This window comes from Hyperolius riggenbachi, chromosome 12, assembly GCF_040937935.1.
Source record: "Hyperolius riggenbachi isolate aHypRig1 chromosome 12, aHypRig1.pri, whole genome shotgun sequence".
Taxonomy (NCBI): Eukaryota; Metazoa; Chordata; class Amphibia; order Anura; family Hyperoliidae; genus Hyperolius; species Hyperolius riggenbachi.
The window spans coordinates 71,267,125-71,290,456 of NC_090657.1; the positions used below are offsets into that span (position 1 = coordinate 71,267,125).

Consider the following 23,332-nt stretch of genomic DNA (forward strand, 5'->3'; position numbering starts at 1 on the left):
TGATTCTAATGAGGTTTAATTGCCTCAGGTGTGCGGCTGGGAGAGAGGAAGTGCGCGGTATTGAGTCATGGAACGCGTCCCATTGGACGTGTGCGAGGCTGTGATACGCATTGAAGCGGCGGGCAGCTGGGTAATTAACCCCGTCTCTCCCAGCCGCACACCTGAGGCAATTATGCCTCATTAGAATCACGGATTCGGCTAGTTTTCTAACAGTGAGCTCATCACTACCTGGCAGTCCAGCTGATCTTCTGGCAGTGTCTGAATTCTACACCTGAACCAAGCATGCCACTAATCCAGTCTGACTTCAGACAGAGCACCTGATCTGCGTGCTTGTTCAGGGTCTTCCGTCGTTATTGTACCAGCGGTCTTCGGTCCTTCAGGGGGCAGAGACCGCTGCTACTTAAAGGGTCACTGTAGGAGGGAGGGGGGGGGGGAGGGGGGGGGGGGAGGGGGAAAATATGGTGAACTTACCCGGGGCTTCTAACGGTCCCCCACAGACATCCTGTGCCCGTGCAGCCTCTCACCGATGCTCCGGCCCCGCCTCCGGTTCACTTCTGGAATTTCAGACTTTAAAGTCTGAAAACCACTGTGCCTTGGATGCCGTGTCCTCGATCCCGCTGATGTCACCAGGAGCGTTCTGCACAGGCCCAGTATGGTATGGTATGGCAACACAGGCGCAGTGGTTTTCAGACTTTAAAGTCTGAAATTCCAGAAGTGAACTGGAGGCGGGGCCAGAGCATCAGTGAGTGGCTGCGCGGGCACAGGATGTCTGTGGGGGACCGTTAGAAGCCCTGGGTAAGTTCAACTCATTTTCCCCCGACCCCCTACAGTATCACTTTAAGTGGTTAAAGGACCACTATTGTGAAAAACTGTCAAATTTTAAATTCATACATATAAAATGTACATTTCTCCCAGAGAAAATACGCACTATAAATTACTTTTTTTCCAATGTTGTTTTCACAAACATTAGGTAGCAAAAAGTTGACGGATCTGACAGATTTTGGACTAGTGCAGAGATAGGCAAACTATGGCCCACGTAGTACTTTGAATCCTCTCCTCCCTCCCTGCAGAATGGCAAGGGTGCGTAGCGGCGACCTCCATTGCTACAGCGCCGTCATGTGACCCGCCTTCAGTACATGCCAGTGTATCATATGACGCTGCCCTGAAAGCTGCGATTGGATGAGTAGCCTGTCATTACCGCTCACACCTCTGCAGGGAGGGAGGAGAGAAATGCAGCTCGAGACTAAAAAAAAAAAAGTTTGCCCACCCTTGGACTAGTCCGTTTCCTCATGGGAGCTTCTCAGCATTATCTTTATTCTTTATAAAAAAAAAAATCACTCCCTGGAAAGTATCTATACAACGATGTCAGCCAGCCTCCCTGCTTGCTGCACACTATTTTGCCAATTGCGCTGAGCAACTGCGGTTCAGTCAGGTGCTTTTGTAATAAATAACTGAGAATCTCTTGTAATGAGATGGACTTGTCCAAAACCTGACCGTTTTTCACTGCCTACTGTAAGTGACAGCGGCATAGGGGAAAAAATAATTCATAGTGCATATTACTCTGGGAAAATGTACATCGATATGTAAGGATTTTACAGTTTTTTGTGATAGTTCTCCTTTAAAGGCAAGGAGCATTAAAAGCTGTTTTCTCACCTGGGGCTTCCTCCAGCCCCCAGCAGCCATTTCAGTCCCTTGCCGCAGCCCCTATCCTCCGCCTTGTCCCTGCTGACCGCCTTTGATCGTGATCCGCCAGCGGGGTCTGCTCTTCTTTGCCTGCACGTCTACGTCATGTGGCGGGCGCACTGCGCCTACACACAACTCCTGCAGGGGCGAGGTATGCGCCAGATGACACGGAGGCGTGGGCACTCGTGCGTAGGAGAGCCGACCCCGCCGGCGGGACCCGATCATTACGGGAGGCCACTGGGACAACGGAGGACCGAGGCTGTGGCGAGGGACTGAAACGGCTGCTAGGAGCTGGAAGAAGCCCCAGGTGAGTTAACAGATTTTAATCCCCCTCGCCTTGGAAGTCTTTTAAAGAGAAACTGCAGTGAAAATTATGTAATAAAAAAAAAAAAAAGCTTTGCTTCATTTTTACAATAATTATGTATAAATGATTCAGTCAGTGTTTGCCCATTGTAAAATCTTTCCTCTCCCTGATTTACATTCTGACATTTATCACATGGTGACATTTTTACTGCTGGTAGGTGATGTAGCTGCTTGGCAATTGGAAACAGCTGTAAACAGCTATTTCCCACAATGCAGCAAGGTTCACAGACAGGAAACTGCCAGGAAAATGGTCCTCAGTCTCCTGCTTTACCACAATATCAGCCATACAGAGCCCCCTGATGATCAGTTTGTGAAAGGGAATAGATTTCTCATGTAAAAGGGGGTATCAGCTACTGATTGGGATGAAGTTCAATTCTTGGTCACGGTTTCTCCTTAAAGGGAACCAGAGACGAACAGCATTGAAAAAATGAAAAAGCTTTTATACATACCTGGGGCTTCCTCTAGCCCCATAAGCCTGGATCGCTCCCACGCCGCTATCCTCCGCTGCATCTATCGCCTCTACCGGGTCCGGTCACTTCCGGCGTACGCGGCCAATTGTACGCAAGAACAGGGACTCCCTCCATATCCTTACGCATGCGCCTGCGTAGTATGGAGGCACATGCGTAAGGATATGGAGAGAGTCCCAGTTCTTGCGAACAATTGGCCGCGTCCGCCGGTAGTGACGCACTGCGCTTGTGTCGACTGGCCGAAAGTACGGGACCCAGTACCGGCGGATAGAGGCGGCGTCGTGGGAGCGATCCAGGCTTATGGGGCTGGAGGAATCCGCAGGTATGTATAAAAGCTTTTTTGCAACATCTCTGGTTTTCTTTAAGTGTATTCCTTAGAGAAGTGAAATAGTACACACCATTGGGGTTGTAGCTTGAACATCCATATACAGCGGCCGAAGCTCTGACTCCTCTCTGGACTTTTTATCCCGCCAGTCTGGTGGAAAACACAATAATCCAAATAAATATATACAACAGTTCTCACATGTAAAGAGTATGTATATCAAATAGCATCCGTTTCCAAGCAACCGATGAGCATCTCCCTTCCCTGTTACAGGGAGGCAGGCCGGCACACGTAATACAGACTCTGGTTGCTTGCTGCGAAGAGCAGAAAGTCTTTTGCACTCAAACACTTAACATGTGGTGAAAATAACATAATGACTAAAATTGCTTATTGCTTACAATATTCATTTATAGACTGTTTAGTCAGTGTTTTCACATTGTAAAATCTTTCCTCTGCCTGATTTAAATTCTGAAATGTATCTCATCTTAAAGGACCACAATTGTGAAAAAAAGTACAGTAGACAGTTAAAATTTGACAGAACCGACAGATTTTGGGCCAGTACATCTCCTCATGGGGGATTCTCAGGGTTTTCTTTGTTTTCAACAGTATTTCTTGAACAGCAGTTGCAAAGTCTAACTGACAAAATAGTGTGAAAGTGAGTAGGAAGGCTGGCATCTTGTTATTTTGGCAGTTAAACTACCGTTTAGGAAATGCTGTTGAAAACAAGGAAAACCCTGAGAATCTCCCATGAGGAGATGGACTGGCCCAAAACCTGTCAGTTCTGTCAGATTTTAACTGCCTACTTTTTTCGCAATACTGGTCCTTTAAGTTCTGCCATATGATCTCAGTCGAATGCTCGTTACTGAGAAGTTCAATACACAGAGCCAGATATTGCTTGCTTGGCAGTTGAAAAAAGTTCCTCTTTAACTACCTGAAGACCGTGTCAAGCCAGTGGGTGCGACCGCGGCGGCAGCCCCAGGACTGCCTAACGCCAATTGGTGTCGGGTCCTGGAGCTGGACAAAGGAGCGATCGGCAGTGATAGGCTGAAGCCTATCACAGCCGATCGCTGTGATAGGCTATCCAGGGGAGGGATGGTGAGCAAAAAAACCCCGTATATTTAATAAAATAATAATATAAATATTAGTAAGGAAACAAACATCAGGGGGTCAATCTGACCGCACCAACAGAGAGCTCTGTTGGTGGGGAGAAAAGGGGGGTGGGGATCACTTGTGTGCGGTTTTGTGCGGCCCTGCAGCGAGCCCTTAAAGCTGCAGTGGCCCTTTTAGTAAAAAATGGCCTGGTCTTTAGGAGTGTTTAGCACTGCGGTCCTGAAGTGGTTAAAGTAAATGGGACTCGTTTAAAAAAAAAAAATCAGATGCTTACCTAAGGTGAGGGAAGCCTTCCCTCTCCTCTCCCGGTGCCCTTGATGCAGCGCTGGCTTCCCCGTTTAAATCCCCGCTGCAGGGGACTTCGAAAATCTTCGGGAGCAGAGTCCTCCCGAAGATAGGTGGCTCCATACTGTGCACACGCGAGTGCATGAGAGGGCGCTCGCTAGTGCACAGTATGGAGCGGCCCGGCACGTCTTCAGGAGCACTCAGGATCCCGAAGACTTTCCGGAGTCACCTTTGCTAATGAAGCGAGTAGTATTTGACCAAATTAATAAAATGCTGCTCCCGGGGACAACAATGCACCTAGGGTACCAGGAGAGCAGAGGGAAGGCTCATTAAAGTGTTAAAGAGAATCTGTATTGTTAAAATCGCACAAAAGTAAACATACCAGTGCGTTAGGGGACATCTCCTATTACCCTCTGACACAATTTCGCCGCTCCTCGCCGCATTAAAAGTGGTTAAAAACAGTTTTAAAAAGTTTGTTTATAAACAAACAAAATGGCCACCAAAACAGGAAGTAGGTTGATGTACAGTATGTCCACACATAGAAAATACATCCATACACAAGCAGGATGTATACACCCTTCCTTTTGAATCTCATTTGTGTGTTTCTTTCCCCCTGCAGTTCTCATGCACTGAAGTTTCAGGCTGCTCGTTTCTTCTTGCAAACAGCTTTGCCCTTGTCTGTAATTCCTCAGTATGTGAAAGCCCAGCCAGCTCAGAGGACAATTTATCCAGCTTGTAAAAGATAAGAGAGAAGAGAGAAGCTGCCCTAATCTAAATAATACACAGGCAGTGTGCATAGAGGGGCCTGGAAGGGGGAGCAGAACCACAACACTGAAGAACTTGGCAGTCTTCCAGACACAGGCTGACAAGTCTGACAGGGGAAAGATACATTGATTTATTATAGAGACTGTGATAGTAGAAAGTGCTGCAGTAAGCCAGAACACATTAGAATAGCTTTTGGAACTTGTAGGATGATAAAAAACAGGATGCAATTTTTGTTACGGAGTCTCTTTAAGTGTAACTGTCAGGCATAAAATCAAAAATCAATTCTTTATTTTTATCTGGTAAACATGTAATAAGGATGCTAACCAGGCAATCCAAAAGTAAAAAATCATTGGTACGTCTGCTGCACAAATGAAGTTTCAGGGCATTTCTTTTTTTCTTCTTTACTTTCCCCTCAGACTTAACTAATGCAGCCCTTTCTCTCCTGTTTTCCCCTCCAACACCTCTGTTCCTCCCTGATTGGCCAATATTTCTCGTGCTGAGAAGCAGCAATAACACAATGACAATGCACTTTCTATTGCAGAGCTGGGTGTGAGTGTCTGAAGACTGGGAAGAGGGCAGCCAATGCAAATACAGACATAGTAAGGGAGGAAATGATGTCAGGATTGGCTTCAAGATAGAGTAAAGCTGGAAAGTCCAAAGAAGGATTTTCTCTTTTTTTACTGTAGAAAAAATCACTAAAATCAAAATGTGGACAGTGCAATACATATGTTATGTAAGTAGAGCAAGTATTTATCTACTTATATAATGTGTTTTAGTTTGGTTTTGGTTTTTTCTGAAATATTATATGGCTGACAGCTTCTCTTTAAGACCCAGAGCCTTCCCTCTTAGGTAAGTATCTGGCTTTTTTTTTTACTTTAATCATGCTCCAGCATAGGCTTTGCTCGGTTATGCAATAGTTGTGGAAACTTCCAGCCCGCTTCTAAAACAGAGTTGTTTACTGGCTGTGTGTTTACTTCGAACATTAGCACTCTTAAAGAGACACTGAAGCGAAAAAAAATATATGATATAATGAATTGGTTGTGTACTATGAATAATTACTAGAAGATTAGCAGCAAAGAAAATATTCTCATATTTTTATTTTCAGGTATATAGTGTTTTTTCTAACATTGCATCATTCTATAATATGTGCAGATTACACAACACTCAGCATTCAAAATGATTATTTCAGAGCAGTCTGTGAACTAATGACCTCTCCTCTGGCAGAGAAAAAGAAAACAGTTGAGATAATAAAAGTCAGAAGACGGCCCTCTCCACGACTTTTGAAAGTCGTAGAAATGAATGGCTTTTTTGCATAGAGATAACAACTGGAGTTTCTTAACTCTTCCTGTACTGGAAACAATTAGACTGATGTATCTGATCTTAATGTTTAATTTCTTAGCTGTACTACACATTCCGCTTCAGTGTCTCTTTAAAGGAATAACATCATAAACAGAAGATTTAAGCAGATGGATTACCCATTCTGCTTCCCCTGTGACAGCATTCTTGAAGCAGACCACAAGGCAGTATCAAAACAGCAAAGTATACAAACCATTACTTTATTGCCTTACTTACAGATGTGCCACATGCAAGATTTTAATTCACACGCATACATGACAACAGGATGTTTACAGGCATTCAAAGGTATCGGAACTTACTGTAACTCACAGATAAAATAGCATGTCTCTGATTAAAGGTCCACTATCATGAAAAAAAATTAAATTTAAACCGCATATGTATAAAATGTACAGAACTGATGGGTTTTAGACTAGTCTATCACCTCATGGGGGATTCTAAGGGTTTTCTTTATTTTCAAAGAACTCACTGAACAGCAGTTGGTCAGCCCAACTGCCAAAATAGTGTGCAAGTGAATAAGGTTTGGTTCACACACAAAAATGTGTCCAGTCCTGTCAGTTTTTGACAGTTGGCATCAGTTTTGCATTTTTCCATCGGTTCACACATACATCTGTACATTTCCAGTCCAGTCAGTTTTGCATATGTTTCTATGGGTGTGTTCACACATAAAAGGTGTACCTTTCTGGTCCAGTCAGGTAAAACTGATAGAAAATGGATGCAAAACTGACAGGACAGGCCTGTACTGGACCAGATTGTAAAAGTGGAGATTTATATGTGAACCAGGCCCAGATTTCCCATAAGGCACTGTAGGCATGTGCCATACTCATGCAAGCGCAGTACAGCCACGCTTGTGCATAAAAAGGAGCGTGGTTGCGATGAACAAAAATCTAACAAGCTCATCAGATTTCTATTGTGGGTCCGTGCGTGGCAACTAGGATTGCCTGGAGGACATCGGAAGGACAGTTTTTTTTTTTTAACCATAGATTCAGGTACACTTCACTTCAGGGTCACTCGCAAACCTGCCACCCCAGAGACACACGCACACCTGCCGACTCCCGGTGTCACACACACATGCATGCCTGCCTGCCACCCCTGGACACACACACACGCCTGTAACCTGTGGGGGTCACACACATCTGCCACCCCTGGACACACACACCTGTCACCCTCGGGGGTCACACGCACGCCTGTCACCCTCGGGGGGGGGGGGGTCACACGCACGCCTGTCACCCTCGGGGGGTCACACGCACGCCTGTCACCCTCGGGGGGTCACACGCATGCCTGTCACCCTCAGGGGGTCACACGCACGCCTGTCACCCTCAGGGGGTCACACGCACGCCTGTCACCCTCAGGGGGTCACACGCACGCCTGTCACCCTCAGGGCTCACACGCACGCCTGTCACCCTCAGGGCTCACACGCACGCCTGTCACCTTCGGGGGGGTCACACGCACGCCTGTCACCCTCGGGGGGTCACACGCACGCCTGTCACCCTCGGGGGGGGGGGGGGGTCACAGGCACGCCTGTCACCCTCGGGGGGGGGGTCACACGCACGCCTGTCACCCTCGGGGGGGGGGGGGGGGCACACGCACGCCTGTCACCGCCGGGGTCACACGCACGCCTACCACCCTTGGGGGGTCACACACGCCTACCATCCTTGGGGGGTCACACATGCCTACCACCCCTGGGGGGGGGGGGGGACACAGGCCTGCAACCTCCAGGGGTCACATGCAGGCCTGCCACTACTGTAGCATAGCATTTGCATCCTATAGGAGGGAATTAGTGTTAAGACAAGGGATGAGAGGTTAGTGTTGGGAAGAGGGGAGGTTAGTGTTGGGAAGAGGGGAGGTTAGTGTTGGGAAGAGCGGAGGTTAGTGTTGGGAAGAGGGGAGGTTAGTGTTGGGCAGAGGGGAGGTTAATGTTGGGAAGAGGGGAGGTTAATGTTGGGAAGAGGGGAGGTTAATGTTGGGAAGAGGGGAGGTTAATGTTGGGAAGAGGGGAGGTTAATGTTGGGAAGAGGGGAGGTTAATGTTGGGAAGAGGGGAGGTTAGTGTTGGGAAGAGGGGAGGTTAGTGTTGGGAAGATGGGAGGTTAGTGTTGGGAAGAAGGGAGGTTAGTGTTGGGAAGAAGGGAGGTTAGTGTTGGGAAGATGGGAGGTTAGTGTTGGGAAGATGGGAGGTTAGTGTTGGGAAGATGGGAGGTTAGTGTTGGGCAGAGGGAAGGTTAGTGTTGGGCAGAGGGAAGGTTAGTGTTGGGCAGAGGGAAGGTTAGTGTTGGGCAGAGGGGAGGTTAGTGTTGGGCAGAGGGGAGGTTAGTGTTGGGCAGAGGGGAGGTTAGTGTTGGGCAGAGGGGAGGTTAGTGTTGGGCAGAGGGGAGGTTAGTGTTGGGCAGAGGGGAGGTTAGCGTTGGGCAGAGGGGAGGTTAGCGTTAGGCAGAGGGGAGGTTAGTGTTGGGCAGAGGGGAGGTTAGTGTTGGGCAGAGGGGAGGTTAGTGTTGGGCAGAGGGGAGGTTAGCGTTAGGCAGAGGGGAGGTTAGTGTTGGGCAGAAGATAGGTGGAGGGTAGCTTTAGGCACAGGATAGGGTGCCTGTCACCTCCTGGGGGCACACACACGCACACCTGTCAGCCCAGAGTAGCACATACGGCTATCTGTGGGATGTAAACAGAGCGAGATATCTCCATATGTCACGCTGCTGCCCACCTGCTGGAGTAGCTACCCTCTGCCCGCCATGGCTGGCCCGGGATCCGGGGACCCTCCGGCAGCTCCTCAGCGCGGCCCTGCACAGCATGGCGTCCCCGGGATACAACCAGGTGGCTTGTGTAACGGGGATCGGGGGGAGTGGCAGACTGTGGCGGCTTCCGGGTTAGGCGGGGCCTTGCTGGCGTCATCAGCCGCGGCCCGGAGCGCAGAGGTGATCGGGAGGAATTTTGGCTGGTGGTCGCACGCTGGGCTGTTGAGGTGAGGAGGGCCCTGTAATCACTGCTGGGGAGTCAGGAATATGGAGAGAATGGGCATGCTGTGACACAAAGGGAAGGGGGAGAGGATAGACATGACATGGAAGGGAGGAGGGAAGAAGAGAATGGGCATGACATGGGGAGGGAGGAGAAGATAGGCATGACATGTAAGAGGTGGTGAGGATAGGCATGACATTGAAGATTTAATGGGGAGAGGAGAGGACAGGCATGGCATGCAAGAGGTGGTGGGGAAAGAGAGGATAGGCATGACATTGAAGATGTAATGGGGAGAGTACAGGCATGCCCTGGAAGAGGTGGTGGGGAAGGAGAGGACAGGCATGCCCTGGAAGAGGTGGTGGGGAAGGAGAGGACAGGCATGCCCTGGAAGAGGTGGTGGGGAAGGAGAAGACAGGCATGCCCTGGAAGAGGTGTTGGGGAAGGAGAGGACAGGCATGCCCTGGAAGAGGTGTTGGGGAAGGAGAGGACAGGCATGCCCTGGAAGAGGTGGTGGGGAAGGAGAGGACAGGCATGCCCTGGAAGAGGTGGTGGGGAAGGAGAGGACAGGCATGACATGGAAGAGGTGGTGGGGAAGGAGAGGACAGGCATGCCCTGGATGAGGTGGTGGGGAAGGAGAGGACAGGCATGCCCTGGAAGAGGTGGTGGGGAAGGAGAGGACAGGCATGCCCTGGAAGAGGTGGTGGGGAAGGAGAGGACAGGCATGCCCTAGAAGAGGTGGTGGGGAAGGAGAGGACAGGCATGCCCTGGAAGAGGTGGTGGGGAAGGAGAGGACAGGCATGCCCTGGAAGAGGTGGTGGGGAAGGAGAGGACAGGCATGCCCTGGAAGAGGTGGTGGGGAAGGAGAGGACAGGCATGCCCTGGAAGAGGTGGTGGGGAAGGAGAGGACAGGCATGCCCTGGAAGAGGTGGTGGGGAAGGAGAGGACAGGCATGCCCTGGAAGAGGTGGTGGGGAAGGAGAGGACAGGCATGCCCTGGAAGAGGTGGTGGGGAAGGAGAGGACAGGCATGCCCTGGAAGAGGTGGTGGGGAAGGAGAGGACAGGCATGCCCTGGAAGAGGTGGTGGGGAAGGAGAGGACAGGCATGCCCTGGAAGAGGTGGTGGGGAAGGAGAGGACAGGCATGCCCTGGAAGAGGTGGTGGGGAAGGAGAGGACAGGCATGCCCTGGAAGAGGTGGTGGGGAAGGAGAGGACAGGCATGCCCTGGAAGAGGTGGTGGGGAAGGAGAGGACAGGCATGCCCTGGAAGAGGTGGTGGGGAAGGAGAGGACAGGCATGCCCTGGAAGAGGTGGTGGGGAAGGAGAGGACAGGCATGCCCTGGAAGAGGTGGTGGGGAAGGAGAGGACAGGCATGCCCTGGAAGAGGTGGTGGGGAAGGAGAGGACAGGCATGCCCTGGAAGAGGTGGTGGGGAAGGAGAGGACAGGCATGCCCTGGAAGAGGTGGTGGGGAAGGAGAGGACAGGCATGCCCTGGAAGAGGTGGTGGGGAAGGAGAGGACAGGCATGCCCTGGAAGAGGTGGTGGGGAAGGAGAGGACAGGCATGCCCTGGAAGAGGTGGTGGGGAAGGAGAGGACTGGCATGCCCTGGAAGAGGTGGTGGGGAAGGAGAGGACAGGCATGCCCTGGAAGAGGTGGTGGGGAAGGAGAGGACAGGCATGACATGGAAGAGGTGGTAGGGAGAGGACAGGCATGACATGGAAGATGTAATGGGGAGAGGACAGCAATGAAATGGAAGAGGTGGTAGGGAGAGGACAGGCATGACATGGAAGATGTAATGGGGAGAGGACAGGCATGAAATGGAAGAGGTGGGGGGGAAGGAGAGAAATAGGCATGACATGGAAGAGGTAATGGGGAGAGGCATGACATGGAAGAGGTAATGGGGAGAGGATAGGCATGGCATGGAAGAGGTAATGTGGAGAGGATAGGCATGGCATGGAAGAGGAAATGGGGATAGGCATGGCATGGAAGAGGTAATGGGGAGAGGCTAGGCATGACATGGAAGAGGTAATGGGGAGAGGCTAGGCATGACATGGAAGAGGTAATGGGGAGAGGCTAGGCATGGAAGAGGTAATGGGGAGAGGCATGGCATGGAAGAGGTAATGGAGAGAGGCATGGAAGAGGTAATGGGGAGAGGCTAGGCATGACATGGAAGAGGTAATGGGGAGAGGCTAGGCATGGCATGGAAGAGGTAATGGGGAGAGGCTAGGCATGGAGGAGGTAATGGGGATAGGCTAGGCATGGCATGGAAGAGGTAATGGGGAGAGGCTAGGCATGGCATGGAAGAGGTAATGGGGAGAGGCTAAGCATGGCATGGAAGAGGTAATGGGGAGAGGCTAAGCATGACATGGAAGAGGTAATGGGGAAAGGCTAGGCATGGAAGAGGTAATGGGGAGAGGCTAGGCATGGAAGAGGTAATGGGGAGAGGCTAGGCATGGAAGAGGTAATGGGGAGAGGCTAGGCATGGCATGGAAGAGGTAATGGGGAGAGGCTAAGCATGACATGGAAGAGGTAATGGGGAGAGGCTAAGCATGGCATGGAAGAGGTAATGGGGAGAGGCATGACATGGAAGAGGTAATGGGGAGAGGCATGGCATGGAAGAGGTAATGGGGAGAGGCTAGGCATGGCATGGAAGAGGTAATGGGGAGAGGCTAGGCATGGCATGGAAGAGGTAATGGGGAGAGGCTAGGCATGGCATGGAAGAGGTAATGGGAGAGGCATGGCATGGAAGAGGTAATGGGAGAGGCATGGCATGGAAGAGGTAATGGGGAGAGGACAGGCATGCCCTGGAAGAGGTGGTGGGGAAGGAGAGGACAGGCATGCCCTGGAAGAGGTGGTGGGGAAGGAGAGGACAGGCATGCCCTGGAAGAGGTGGCGGGGAAGGAGAGGACAGGCATGCCCTGGAAGAGGTGGCGGGGAAGGAGAGGACAGGCATGCCCTGGAAGAGGTGGTGGGGAAGGAGAGGACAGGCATGCCCTGGAAGAGGTGGTGGGGAAGGAGAGGACAGGCATGCCCTGGAAGAGGTGGTGGGGAAGGAGAGGACAGGCATGCCCTGGAAGAGGTGGTGGGGAAGGAGAGGACAGGCATGCCCTGGAAGAGGTGGTGGGGAAGGAGAGGACAGGCATGCCCTGGAAGAGGTGGTGGGGAAGGAGAGGACAGGCATGCCCTGGAAGAGGTGGTGGGGAAGGAGAGGACAGGCATGCCCTGGAAGAGGTGGTGGGGAAGGAGAGGACAGGCATGCCCTGGAAGAGGTGGTGGGGAAGGAGAGGACAGGCATGCCCTGGAAGAGGTGGTGGGGAAGGAGAGGACAGGCATGCCCTGGAAGAGGTGGTGGGGAAGGAGAGGACAGGCATGCCCTGGAAGAGGTGGTGGGGAAGGAGAGGACAGGCATGCCCTGGAAGAGGTGGTGGGGAAGGAGAGGACAGGCATGCCCTGGAAGAGGTGGTGGGGAAGGAGAGGACAGGCATGCCCTGGAAGAAGTGGTGGGGAAGGAGAGGACAGGCATGCCCTGGAAGAGGTGGTGGGGAAGGAGAGGACAGGCATGCCCTGGAAGAGGTGGTGGGGAAGGAGAGGACAGGCATGCCCTGGAAGAGGTGGTGGGGAAGGAGAGGACAGGCATGCCCTGGAAGAGGTGGTGGGGAAGGAGAGGACAGGCATGCCCTGGAAGAGGTGGTGGGGAAGGATAGGACAGGCATGCCCTGGAAGAGGTGGTGGGGAAGGAGAGGACAGGCATGCCCTGGAAGAGGTGGTGGGGAAGGAGAGGACAGGCATGCCCTGGAAGAGGTGGTGGGGAAGGAGAGGACAGGCATGCCCTGGAAGAGGTGGTGGGGAAGGAGAGGACAGGCATGCCCTGGAAGAGGTGGTGGGGAAGGAGAGGACAGGCATGCCCTGGAAGAGGTGGTGGGGAAGGAGAGGACAGGCATGCCCTGGAAGAGGTGGTGGGGAAGGAGAGGACAGGCATGCCCTGGAAGAGGTGGTGGGGAAGGAGAGGACAGGCATGCCCTGGAAGAGGTGGTGGGGAAGGAGAGGACAGGCATGCCCTGGAAGAGGTGGTGGGGAAGGAGAGGACAGGCATGACATGGAAGAGGTGGTGGGGAAGGAGAGGACAGGCATGACATGGAAGAGGTGGTGGGGAAGGAGAGGACAGGCATGACCTGGAAGAGGTGGTGGGGAAGGAGAGGACAGGCATGCCCTGGAAGAGGTGGTGGGGAAGGAGAGGACAGGCATGCCCTGGAAGAGGTGGTGGGAAAGGAGAGGCTAGGCATGGCATGGAAGAGGTAATGGGGAGAGGCTAGGCATGGCATGGAAGAGGTGAGGAGAGGCTAAGCATGGCATGGAAGAGGTAATGTGGAGAGGCTAGGCATGACATGGAAGAGGTAATGGGGAGAGGCTAAGCCTGGCATGGAAGAGGTAATGGGGAGAGGCTAGGCATGACATGGAAGAGGTAATCGGGAGAGGCATGACATGGAAGAGGTAATGGGGAGAGGCTAGGCATGGCATGGAAGAGGTAATGGGGAGAGGCTAGGCATGACTTGGAAGAGGTAATGGGGAGAGGCTAAGCATGGCATGGAAGAGGTAATGGGGAGAGGCATGGCATGGAAGAGGTAATGGGGAGAGGCTAGGCATGGCATGGACGAGGTAATGGGGAGAGGCATGGCATGGAAGAGGTAATGGGGAGAGGATAGGCATGACATGGAAGAGGTGGTGGGGCGATCATTTGACCAAATCAGTAGTGAGGCTATGTACAACCCACATCCAGAATGGTAATTACAGTGTAAAATGTACATTAAAAGCAATGATTTGCAGATTATGTACAGTACACCCATATTTCATTGAAATTGGTAAATATTAAGAATAGTTATTTTTATGAAAGGTATGCTTCTTTTTAATTTGGTGCTGCTCAAAGTGAACCCTAACCTCGGGTCAAAAAACACTTAACGTAACAAGAGGGAAGCCTATGGATATTGTAGAGGCTTCCTGTGTCCTCTTCCAGACCACTGCCGCTCACTGGGCCTTTCAGGAAGATTCGGGCCGCACTCCACTTGCTCCTCCGCAAGCAGGTGCAGTACAGCCACGCTCACACATAAAGAAGAGTGCGACCTGGATCTGCAATCCAACAAGCGCGTGTCGGATTTCTATGGGGGGTCCGGGAGCAGCAACGAAGGTCTGGAGGATGGTGTGGGAAGCCGCTAAGGCCCCAGAGGTCTCCCTTGTCTTAGGGAAGTATATGTTTTTTGACCAGAGGTTCACCTCGGTACACTTTAAAAACGTTTAAATAAAAAGAGTATCCCAGGGAGCTGACATTTGGTCAAATCAAACAATAAAACGGCCAATCAAAGCTCTAGTAAGCCTTATAACCTACACATCAAGCCCTAATAGCTTTGCTGCCTTCTGAGTTGTCCTCTCCATACAGTTCCTCGCTAATTTATGGGTATCATCCCAGATGCAACTTTTGCTCTTCACATTAAAACCCTCTGGTCATCTAGTTTGGCACCTCCTCCTTTGGCATCCAGGACATTTCACTAGATTCACCCCTCTTGTGGAACTCTCTTCTGCAGAGTTTGAAATTATTTTGGGAATCGTAGTCAGAACAGCAAAGAAAAGGAGTAGGGATGCTAAGGAGTTGGGATGCTAAAGTGTCCTGCATGCAGTCCAGACCTGTCGCCCATTGAAAATGTTTGCCACTTTATGAAATGAGGAATATAGGACATCCGGAACTGCTGGGCAGCTGAATACCAGGCAAAAATAGTATAGAAAATGTCCTGCTGACCATCTGCCTCTAATACGTTTAATAATAATAATCTAAATCGCCTGATCAGTCTGTACGAGAAATCTGGGTGGAGAGCGATGGCAGATTGATGGTCCATACCATGCACTGCATCGATCAGTGCAACGCTATGGTTCCTAGTGTGTGGCACACAGATGGATTCCTGCCAGATTTGATCTAAAAGGAATCTGTCTGATTGTTGAATCTGGTGGAAATATGTATATGGCTACCTTAAAACTATACTTGATGAAATGACTTCACTCCCTCTCGAATGAATCCCTGTGTTCTCTTGCAGATGCCAGTTTCAGTAGGTGGGCCCTTTGGGCAGTCGCAGCCCAGCTGTTTTGACAAAGTGAAGATGGGTTTCATGATGGGCTTCACTGTGGGCATGGCTGCCGGAGCTCTCTTTGGCACTTTCTCCTGTTTAAGGTGAGCAAACACAGAGCGCTGATCTATTTCTTTCTGAGATCAGAGTCCACATGAAATGTAAGCGTTGCTCTGTGTAATCCTGGCATGTGTAATGCTCGCCACTTGATGCACCAGAGTGAATGATTTGCTGATGTACAGTAAAAGGAAAGCAAAGCTGTTGGGGTTTGAAGCATTTAAAGGACACCTGAGGCCAACCTCTAAGGCCTAATTTCCACTAAGGCCCCGTTCACATTAGGTGCGCTGAGAAACGTGTAAAAGCGCATGTTTAAAAAATGCGCGCGCTTCAGTGCATTGTGCTGCGCTTTTTTTAAAGCTGTTTTTCTTATTGTAGCAGTTGTCAAAGCTTTGTTTTTAATATGTAAATGTATTTTTCTTTCCCAATTAGGGGTAAAAAACATGAGCTTGTATGCTCTTCTATGCACTAAAAAAGCGGACCCATTCACTTGCAGTGATGTGCGCTTTACACCTCAATGCACAGAAATGCTCAACGCACAGAAATGCATGCAACGCATTGATGTGCGCTTTACAGCTCAACGCACAGAAATGCATGCAACGCTACGTTTTTGTAACACAGCGCATAGATGTGAACCAGGCACATTTAGTTACATGGGAAAGTCAATACCTTGCGCCCAGGGCAATGCGCTGTGAAAAGCGCACAGAAATGTCCCTAGTGCCTTTCTATCCGCTTTTTATCAGCACATCAATGTTACAGATTGATACATGTTGCTGAAAAGCAGACAGAGATGCATAGATGGAAATGAGGCCTAAGGATCGCTGACCCCTGGTGGCTCGGTGTCTACTACACATGCGGCCCCGATGACGTGGGTGCATGCATGCGCAAAAGACACCGACCCATTGGGGGTCAGCAATCCTTAGAGGCTGCCAGTGGGACACCTGGGGAGCACTGGAACTGCAGCGAGGGACCCAAATAACTTCTAGGGGCTGGAAGAATACCCAGGTAAGTAAAACTACATTTCTTTTGTGGTCTCGGAAGAATTTTGCTAACATTGCTGCGAATACCAAATGCTAAAGAGATACCCGCAAATGCCTTGCTAGAGCCCAAGGGGACAGTCTCCGGTCTGCATGGATTATTGGTCTTGGTGTAGCAGACTGGGCACTCAATCAGGACTTTTCTGGATTTAAAGAGAACCCGAGGTGGGAATTACTTTTACTATTGGGGCACAGAGGCTGGTTGTGCGCACTAAGACCAGCCTCTGTTGCCCCATCGTGTGCCTCCATGTCCCCCCTGCTCGCCGCTATACCCCCCGCATTGCTGGCGACACGCAGCGTGTCGCCAGCTCAATGTTTACCTTGCGCTGTCAGTCAGCGCTGCTCCCCTGCCTCCTCCGCATCGGCGCACCCGCCCGTGTCCCTTCCCTCCCGCTGATAGGAGGGAAGTGACGCGGCGGGTGGCGCCGATGCGGAGGAGGCGGGGGAGCGGCGCTGACTGACAGCGCAAGGTAAACATTGAGCTGGCGACACAGCCAGCAATGCGGGGGGTATAGCGGCGAGCAGGGGGGACATGGAGGCACACGATGGGGCAACAGAGGCTGGTCTTAGTGCGCACAACCAGCCTCTGTGCCCCAATAGTAAAAGTAATTCCCACCTCGGGTTCTCTTTAAAGGGTCAGTTAGGTGTAACTGTAGAGTAGTGGTAATGGGATTCGCAATACTTTTTGTGCTTCAGGTTGGTGACACGGGTTTTATTGTTTCTTCACACCCATTGATTACCTTGCTAGTTCCTTTACTACCAATTTCCATCCAACCCTAAAGCATTGTACACACCTTTCAATTTTGATTGCCCAGTTTTACCACTTCCATGTAGTATGAGGGTCAACCGATTTGGAATACTGAGTAGATAAACTCTAATACTACATGGAGGTGGTAAAATAGGTCCGTGAATGGCCAATAAAAATCGAAGGTATGTAACAGACAAAACCTTTAAAAAAAAAAATCATACATAACTGGGGCTACCTCCAGCCCCCTCCGACCTGATCGCTCCCTCTGCACTGTTCTCCGCCACCTGGATCTTCGGTAACGGATCCCAGTATGTTAGACCAGTTGGCTGCGCGCATTCCCCCGTCTTGTTCCCGCAGCCAGGATAGTTCTGCGCCTGTGCAGAAGTGCTGTGTCTGCCCAGAAAGCTCCCAGTAATGCGTGTGCTGCCGGGCTACACATGTGCAGAAAGCCCTGACTGGCTGAGATACCGGTAACCATTACCAAAGATCTAGGAGGCGGAGGATGGTGCCGAGGGAGCGATCAGCCCTATGTATGTATGTATGTCGTGGTGACAATTCAAAAAGACGCCTGATACAGGAGAACCATGCTAAGCAACAAAACAACCATAATCGCCTATCAGCAGTTGTATATTAGGAGGATAAGGGGATAAGGTTAGATGTTAAGGAGTGGAGTTGATTTAGTTGGCAAAGGAGGATACCTGTTAGGGACAAGGTTAGGCATCAGGGAAGGATTCATGTTTGAGGGAGGGAGGACAGTTAGGCTTAATGTAAACCAGAGAAGGGGGGGAAAAATAAAAAGCCTAACTGTCCTCCCTCCCTCAAACATTAATCCTTCCCTGATGCCTAACCTTGTCCCTAAAGCCCTATCTACACGAGGCGATCCGGCGGCTCGATTAGCCGCCAGATCGCCTCTTCCGCATCCCCGCGTGCGTCGGATTCGATCCCCCGCTCGTCCCCGCGCCGCTTATCTTCCGCTCGATTCCCTGCCATTGTCCCCTCGTGGGGAACGAGCAGGGAATCAGCGGCGGCAAAATCGGACCTGACTGATCTTATCAATCGAGCCGCATCAGCTACGCGTGTAGATGAGGCTTAACCGGTATCCTTCTTTGCCAACTAAATAAACTCCACTCCATAACATCTAACCTTATCTCCTAATCCTCCTAATATTCAACTGCTGATAGGTGATTATGATTGTTATTATTATTATTTTGTTGCTTAGCATAGTTCTCCTGTATCAGGCGTCTTTTTGAATTGTCACCACGATGCCTGTACCAGATGAGACAATAGAAACAGGAGGAGGCTAGGTGTTGTGCTGGCGTGACAGGTGAGCATGCAGCACTCACCACGGACCCGAGGGATACTCATACACTTGGAGGAAGACTGGCCGAGGGTCCATCGGCTAGTAAATTCCAGAAAGGGGAAGGGCAGAATGCCAAATAAACTGAAGAAACACACACGCCTTGTTTTCACACTTCTGCCCCCATACTTTATTTTTAAACGACAACTGAAGTGAAAAGAATGTGGTGGCTGTCATGTTTATTTTCTTTTTAAACAACACCAGTTGCCTGTTTATCCTGATGATCTTTGGCTGCAGTAGTGTCTGGATAACACCAGAAACAAGCATGCAGCTAATCTTGTCAGCTCTGACAAGGTCAGAAACGCCTGATCTGCTGCACGCTTGTTCAGGGGCTATGGCTTAAAGGATCCCATGTCGTAGAATTTCATTCTCATAAATTCTGATATAGTAAACCTCTAGCTATAGAACACTCAGCCCTCAGGTCCCAGCAAATTCGCATGTATGAATGTACAATGTATGACCAATTCTGGTATAGTAAACTTCTGATCTAGTAAACTACTTTTCCTGGTCCATTGGAGTTTACTTTAATGGGATTCTGCTGTAATAGGAAATAGGGCAGCCTCCTTATCCCTCTCACTTCAGCTGTACTTTAACCACTTGCAGACCGCCCATTACCAATAGGCGGTGGCAAAGTGGCACCCCCAGGTCGGCATAACGGCGATCGGCGGCAGCACCTGGGAAAATAATCAGCCGGGGACCGCACGCATCCCTGCTAGCATTAGGCTCCGCCCACCCGCAACGTCAACCCGCCGGCCAATTAGCAGCGCCGGCGAATTGTTAACCCCCGATCTGCCACACACAAAGTGTATAATACACTTTGTTAAGCTAACAAAGTGTATTATATTGGCTGCCTCCTCCCCTGGTGGTCCCAGTGGTCGAGCGACCACCAGGGGAGGAGGCAGCCATTGACAGAAATGAAATCTTCTATGAACTCGCCATACTCCTAACAGAATACCTTGGGGTGTCTTTCTAAAATGAGGTCACTTGTGGGGTTCCTATACTGCCCTGGCATTTTAGGGGCCCAAAACCGTGAGGAGTAGTCTGGAAACCAAATGCCTTAAAATGACCTGTGAAATCCTAAAGGTACTCATAGGACTTAGGGCCCCTTAGCGCACCTAGGCTGCAAAAAAAGTGTCACCTGTGGTATCGCCGTACTCCGGAGAAGTAGAATAATGTGTTTTGGGGTGTATTTTTACACATACCCATGCTGGGTGGGAGAAATTGTTCTGTAAATGGACAATTGTGTGTAAAAATTGTCATTTACAGAGATATTTCTCCCTGAGTACGGCGATACCACATGTGTGACACTTTTTTGCAGCCTAGGTGCGCTAAGGGGCCCAGAGTCCTATGAGCACCTTTAGGCTTTACAGGGGTGCTTACAATTTAGAACCCCTCAAAATGCCAGGACAGTAAACACACCCCACAAATGACCCCATTTTGGAAAGTAGACACCCCCAAAGTATTCAGAGAGGGGCATGGTGAGTCCGTGGCAGATTTCAAAATGGGGAAATTCACTTTTTGCCCCATAGTTTGTAAACGCTATAACTTTTATCCAAACAAAAAAAAAAACAAGTGTCTATTTATTGATCAGACGTAGCAGAATAACTTTCGCGCTCAATTGTATATAGAAATTTTACTTTATTTGAAAAATGTCAGCACAGAAAGTTAAAAAAAAAAACATTTTTTTGACAAAATTCATGCCTTTTTTGATGAATATAATAAAAACTAAAAATCACAGCAGCAATCAAATAGCACCAAAAGAAAGCTGTATTAGTGACAAAAGGAGGTAAAATTAATTTAGATAGTAGGTTGTATGACCAAGCAATAAACTGTTAAAGCTGCAGTGGTCTGAATGGAAAAAAAGTGTCTGGTCCTTGAGTGGTTTTAAGACTGCAGTCGGTAAGTGGTTAAAGCAAACCCGATATGAAAACAAAAAGGTGCCCACTAATGATACAATCTTACCACTTCTGTGTAAAATGAGGTAACACTTAAAATGAATCCTGTGTGTGAGACCTATGGAAGCTGCCATTATTTATTTCCTTTTAAAAATACCAGTTGCTTGGCAGTCCTGCTGATCTTTCTGGTCAGTAGTATCTAAATCGCACACCTGAAACAAGCTTGCAGCTTTTCTAGTCAGATTTGTCATAGACCTCTGATCTGCACACTTGTTTAGAAAAGCTGGGTACACACAGTACAATTTTCCATCAGATTGGCGGATGTATTAGATAATGTCCGATCTGATTCCGATCGATTTTGGGTACTTATCAATGCAAAATCGATCTGAAAATGCTTTTGGATGTCTATACACGTATCAGATCACCGGTCATTCTGATGGGAAAAATTGTACCATGTGTATGAGGCTTAATAGAGGCTGCCAGCAAGACTGCCGGGCAATGTGACAATACACAATGTGACAAATAAGACAAGACTCAATGCGCCAGAGCTGCAGCCACTAGGACGCGCTCTATAGGCAGTAGCAGCGTTAGGGAGTCTTGCCCGAGGTCTCCTACTGAATAGGTGCTGGCTTACTGAACAGGCAGAGCTGAGAATTGAACCCTGGTCTCCTGTGTCAGAGGCAGAGCCCTTAACTAGTACACTATCCAGCCACTACTTGTGCGTTGTTGTTTAAAAGGAACTTAACATGTCCGCCTCCCTCTCGCCTTGGGTTCCCTTTGACTCAGTGGTTTGTCACTTGTGCCTTCATCTAGATCCTGATACAAACAAAAAAGAGCGCTCTGAGATGCAAATAGAACGATAGGGCACTGTCCTATCCAGGACTGGTCTCACCTGGAACTGGTGCGGCTGTCAGATGTACCCAGCCAATAAACAAGTGTCCCCTTCCTGGTCAGCCCGATTGATGACTTGAAAAAAACGGAGGGTGGACCTCCGTGAAACGCGTTGTCACGTCATATTGCCCAATAAATATCTATATATTTTTATTATTTGAATCCCCTTTGATGTAATTTCCTTATACGCCATTGCGGCTTACAGCGACAGCATATCTTTGACCTATAGCGGCAAGCGTGGGATACAGACGCCACTTTACCGCTGCACACTTGTCAGAGGCGAGCAGGCAATCCAATCCCCAGGAGAATGCCGCCACTCAAGACAGATAACTTTATGGGCGCTGCCTAGACCATCTTGTGGATGACATGGACAGCCTGGTCCCCGGCTGACCTGAAAAGGGCACACGTGTTTATCAGCGGGGGTACATCTGACAGCCGCACCAGTTCCAGGTGAGACCTGTTCTAGATGGGACAGTGCCCTATCGTTTTATTTGCATCTCAGAGCCCTTTTTTCGTATTTATTTATTTCAGTGGACTTGTGGAGCTGCCTGAAATCGGATTGGCCTGATCGCACCCACAGAGTTATCCTAACTTCCATCTCGGTTTGTTCATCTAGATCAGGCTTTCTCAACCAGGGTTCCCTGGAACCCCAGGGTTCCTTGAGTACTCTGCAGGGGTTGCTTGGCATTTTCCCCCATCGTGGGGGAAGTATAATAGAGCACACTATAATAGGTAGTACGGTAACAAGAAGCACTAAATTGGGCCATCAGGAGATGGTATAAAGAGTGGCAGTGTAATGGGGGTAGTGAAATAAACAGCCACACATACTTTTAAAGACCATGCCTCCTGCGAAATAAATGCAGGGGTTCCTCGAGACCAAAAAATTGTTTGCAGGGGTTCCTTGAGATCCAAAAGTTATTTGCAGGGTTCCTCCAAGGTAGAAAGGTTGAGAGAGGCTGATCTAGATCCTGGCTTCTTAACTGATTACATGTGTTTGGGTCAGGGGATACTTTGTCATGTCCATGCATTATAGTGGGTTTTTAGTGTGCAAAATGTTACCCATAGTAGTATAGTAGTATAAATAATATTGAGGAACCAGATAATCTGTGCCACACTTTGTCCACACTGTGTCCATATATACTGCAAATATGTATTTGACTCCTAGGGGCTCTTGGTAACATTTAGCTTTTATACCTTTTTGTACATAGTAGTAGATTTATTGCATCAATAGATGGTTCATCCTGTTTTGTTTTTTTGTTTCCAGATTTGGAATGAGAGGTCGCGAACTCATTGGCGGCGTTGGAAAAACGATGATGCAGAGCGGTGGCACGTTTGGCACTTTTATGGCGATCGGCATGGGGATTCGGTGTTGATTTGTGCTTTTTGGATAAATGTCTATCTGTACGATTAAGCTATAAAATGTTTGAAAAATCGAGCACTGTCTTTTTATTGATTTTATTATTTATTTATATGTTGGTGCCGGCTGCGCCCAAGTCTCCTGTGCTGCTGCGCCCAAGTGTTCGCTCGGGGTGGGATAAGTGGAGCGGACGTAAAGTAACTAGCGCTCGCTATGCTGCACTATGTTAGTGAATCAACCCCATAGTGAGGATAGATTTTAAAATGACAAACACTGACTAAATAATTTATAAAGTATTATTGTAAAAAATAAGCCATTTTAATCAATCTGCATTCAGTAAAGTTCCTCTTTTAGAAAATCATTGAAGGCTAAGTATAATGGAATCGTGGAGTGCTGCACCCCTGAGGAACGTGTATATGCTGCAGCTATACAAGCTATATCCTGGCCTTCCACATCCCTATCTGTAAATTACTGGATAACTAGAGGATCCTAAAGGTTTAGCCCGGAACCCACTAGGAGTACTTTTCTGAGGGCTTTGTGATTAGAAAAGCTCTTGCTAATGTAATGCTATAAGTGTGATCCCACTTGA

At 49.4% G+C, this 23,332-nt stretch overlaps 2 protein-coding genes across 2 annotated transcripts in view; one reads left to right on the top strand and one right to left on the bottom strand.

Annotated features, from left to right (window-relative positions):
- The window catches only part of NFS1 (NFS1 cysteine desulfurase), a 47,064-nt gene extending 37,847 nt beyond the window's left edge, over window positions 1-9,217 (bottom strand). The window contains exons 1-2 of the mRNA XM_068263393.1: window positions 9,046-9,217; window positions 2,912-2,988 (exon numbers count right to left, since the gene is read on the bottom strand). Coding sequence (XP_068119494.1) covers window positions 2,912-2,988; window positions 9,046-9,133 — 165 coding nt within the window. The 5' untranslated portion in view covers window positions 9,134-9,217. The remainder of the gene's footprint in view (window positions 1-2,911; window positions 2,989-9,045) is intronic.
- On the top strand, window positions 9,196-22,821 carry ROMO1 (reactive oxygen species modulator 1). Its single transcript, XM_068263394.1, has 3 exons — window positions 9,196-9,303; window positions 15,372-15,505; window positions 22,651-22,821. Exons 2-3 carry the CDS (start codon window positions 15,372-15,374, stop codon window positions 22,757-22,759), a joined length of 243 nt encoding a protein of 80 aa, XP_068119495.1. The 5' UTR covers window positions 9,196-9,303; the 3' UTR covers window positions 22,760-22,821.
- The last annotated feature ends 511 nt before the right edge of the window (window positions 22,822-23,332 follow it).

Excerpts from the sequence above, each read along its gene's own strand:
- ROMO1 (XM_068263394.1), top strand. The coding sequence starts at position 15,372 with ATGCCAGTTTCAGTAGGTGGGCCCTTTGGGCAGTCGCAGCCCAGCTGT. Across the intron at positions 15,506-22,650 it reads GGCACTTTCTCCTGTTTAAG|ATTTGGAATGAGAGGTCGCG; the intron begins GTGAGCAAACAC and ends TTTTGTTTCCAG.